A 2,733-nucleotide genomic window follows, 5' to 3' on the forward strand; every position below is an offset into this window, starting at 1 on the left:
ATATGCAGGTCTTTGGACTCCTCCATTGCCAGACCACGACAACACGACGGTTGGAGGAAGAGCGTCTCATCTTCTGCCTAGGAACCCTCCAACCACAAGGGATGAACTCGGATTTCACCAGTTTCCTCATTTCCCCTCCCCCCACCTTGTCTCAGCACCGCCTTCCTAACCTGCAATCTTCTTCCTGACCTCTCTGCCCCCACCCCAGTCTGACCTATCACCCTCACCTTGACCTCTTTCCACCTATCGCATTTCTGAAGCCCTTCCCCACCTTTTATCTTAGCCTGCTGGACACACTTTCCTCATTCCTGAAGAAGGGCTTATGCCCGAAACTTCATTTCTCCTGTTCCCTGGATGCTGCCTGACCTGCGCTTTTCCAGCAACACATTTTCAGTTGTGAGATTTCTAATTAGTGCAGGTTAGGTGGATTGTCCATGCTAAACTATTTATAGTGTCCAGGGGTGTGCAGGCAAGGTGGATACAGGACAAATGCAGGATTACAGGGAAACATTAGGGTCTGGGTCTGGAAGGCATGCTCTTTAGAAGATTGGTGCTGACCTGATGGGCCAAATCACCTCTTTCCACACTATATGGGCTCTATGATAAGCAGAAGTCATCATTGACAGAACAGAACAATAGAGTATAACAGCAATATGACAGAACTGTGTAAATTTACCATGTCTTAAAATAATAACGACGACAGTACAGTACAAACAATATTTCCAAAGGAATCAATGCAGGAAGCAAGCTTACAGGCAACCTTTTGTATTTTAACGCACCAAGGTGCAAAATCCTAAAAGATGCTGGTGCTCAGAAAAATTCAGATATGCGTACAATCAAGTTTTGATGTAAAAATTTCTTGCGGGTAAATAGTCTGAGCACGGTATATTGAAAACTGAGATACAAACTAGACGTAGTCGGTAAACATTACTCAACCCCTGGTGTGTTGCAGCATAAAAGGAGGACCAACTCAGCATCACCTCCGACAGCAAACGAACCAGACCTGACGCGCACACACACACACACACCCGACTCAGAGGGACCAAAGAAAAGCAAAGGCCGCAAGACAAGATCACCGGCTGAAAATACACCTCTTTCCACATCGACAGCAGCACGGTTCACAGGTTCAACATTCCTCTAGTGCGGTGACAAAAATAACGGATCGAAAAACGACGTGTCTTTTGAACAAGCTTGAGAGCGATGACCCGGGGGGGGGGTGGTGCCGGACTGAACCCACTCTTGCCCTCTGCCCTCTCCATCACCGTCTGGACGGACGGACGGACGGAGGTCAGGATACTCGCATGCAGAGTGACAGGGGAGGGACGAGAGACCCTCAGAGACATTGGGGGCGGAAATCAATGTCCCCGCTGAGCCTTCCGCTGCCCCCACCGTCCCCCGGCGACGGCGGAAGTCACCGAGTGTTTGGATTCAAACCGAGTGAGGGGCGAGCGGGTCGAGTGCGCCCAAACGGTAGGGTCGCCACCGAGCCGATTGCAGCCCGAAAACGGAACTGAGAGCGCCGCTCGGCTACCACCGCTCCACCATCCAACAGACAATGGGGGGGAAAGAGAGCCTGACCTCTCCACACACACACACCCCCACCCCTCCCCCGAAAAAAACAGCCAGCCGTGGCCGGAGCCGCTTCACAATCACAACGGCTGGCCGTTCCCCCACCGGTCACCGAGAAACCCACAGGATGGAGCCTGCTCCGGCAACTCCGGGGAGGTGGGAAACAAAAACCAGCCGCGACCATCGGCAACACCATCCTCATCCCCAACACCGGCTCTGCCCGGCCTACCCTCCCATCCCGTCATAGCAGACTCACCATAGTCAGTAAAGGTCTCATCTGCTCACCGCGGTCCTCCTCCATGATCACCTCGCTTTTTCTCCCTCACTCTATCGGTCGGTTAGCCGAGCCGCCGATGTCACTCCGCCCCCTCCGCCGCGCGCCGTCGTCCTGATTGACAGCCGGCTATCCAATAGGCAGTCAGCCTCTCCGGGTTGATGGTATACTCGACCAATCGCCCACACGCCCCGTGCCAAGGGGCGTTACTTCCTTGATCCCGCCTTCCCAATGGTTGACTGCGCTATTGACCAATCACCAACAGATTTGGTCGGATTGACGTGCAATCGAACCAATTAATTTTAGTGGAGTATGATGGACAGAAGAATACACCAATTATCATTCCAGCCATCCGGATGTCATTCTTCTAGTTGGTGTCAAGGCTGAAGGTTTGAGGTGAATACCGAGAAATGTGTGAGTGACGCTCAATGTCTGATGGTTGTTGGGTCCACGTGAATAGTTATAAAATCAGTTCCGTTTGTTGTTATCTTAAACATAATCTGCCAAACGTGAAATCTGTCACTTTTCGTACAACTTACTGAAATCGATGTTACATTCTGTGGATTCTGAGCAGGCTTCCTTAGTTAATTCACATCTTTTCCATTCCAGAAGGAATAATGACCATCTGTCATGTCTTTTCGGGACCAAGCAACGAATTACATGATTTAAGATCTTCTAATAATAGACATTATGTTTAAATGATTACACTTCGTGATATCTCCACGTCACCCTAATCATTACTTCGAAGTGAACGTAACCGGTTTAGTTTGTTATTGCGATGGCACAACAAACAGCCTTTCACTTGGAAGGAAGTATTGTCTCGAAAGAATATTTCTTATTTGAAATACTCTTGAGAAGACGAGACCGTCTAGAATTCCCGGAGGGGCCTA

At 50.0% G+C, this 2,733-nt stretch overlaps 1 protein-coding gene across 10 annotated transcripts in view; it reads right to left on the reverse strand.

Moving 5' to 3' along the window:
- Positions 1 to 1,974, reverse strand: part of LOC122549662 (sodium bicarbonate cotransporter 3-like) — a 157,912-nt gene extending 155,938 nt beyond the window's left edge. For 3 of the 10 annotated variants that reach the window (XM_043689484.1, XM_043689485.1, XM_043689482.1), the window contains exon 1: positions 1,826 to 1,969. In XM_043689484.1, the coding sequence (XP_043545419.1) occupies positions 1,826 to 1,870 (45 nt within the window). In that variant the 5' untranslated portion in view covers positions 1,871 to 1,969. Of the gene's footprint in view, positions 1 to 1,825 lie in introns of all 10 variants that reach the window. The other 7 variants (XM_043689483.1, XM_043689481.1, XM_043689478.1 and 4 more) reach the window with 6 other exon arrangements.
- Between the last annotated feature and the right edge of the window lie 759 nt (positions 1,975 to 2,733).

The sequence above is a fragment of the Chiloscyllium plagiosum genome, chromosome 5 (assembly GCF_004010195.1).
Source record: "Chiloscyllium plagiosum isolate BGI_BamShark_2017 chromosome 5, ASM401019v2, whole genome shotgun sequence".
NCBI lineage: Eukaryota > Metazoa > Chordata > Chondrichthyes > Orectolobiformes > Hemiscylliidae > Chiloscyllium > Chiloscyllium plagiosum.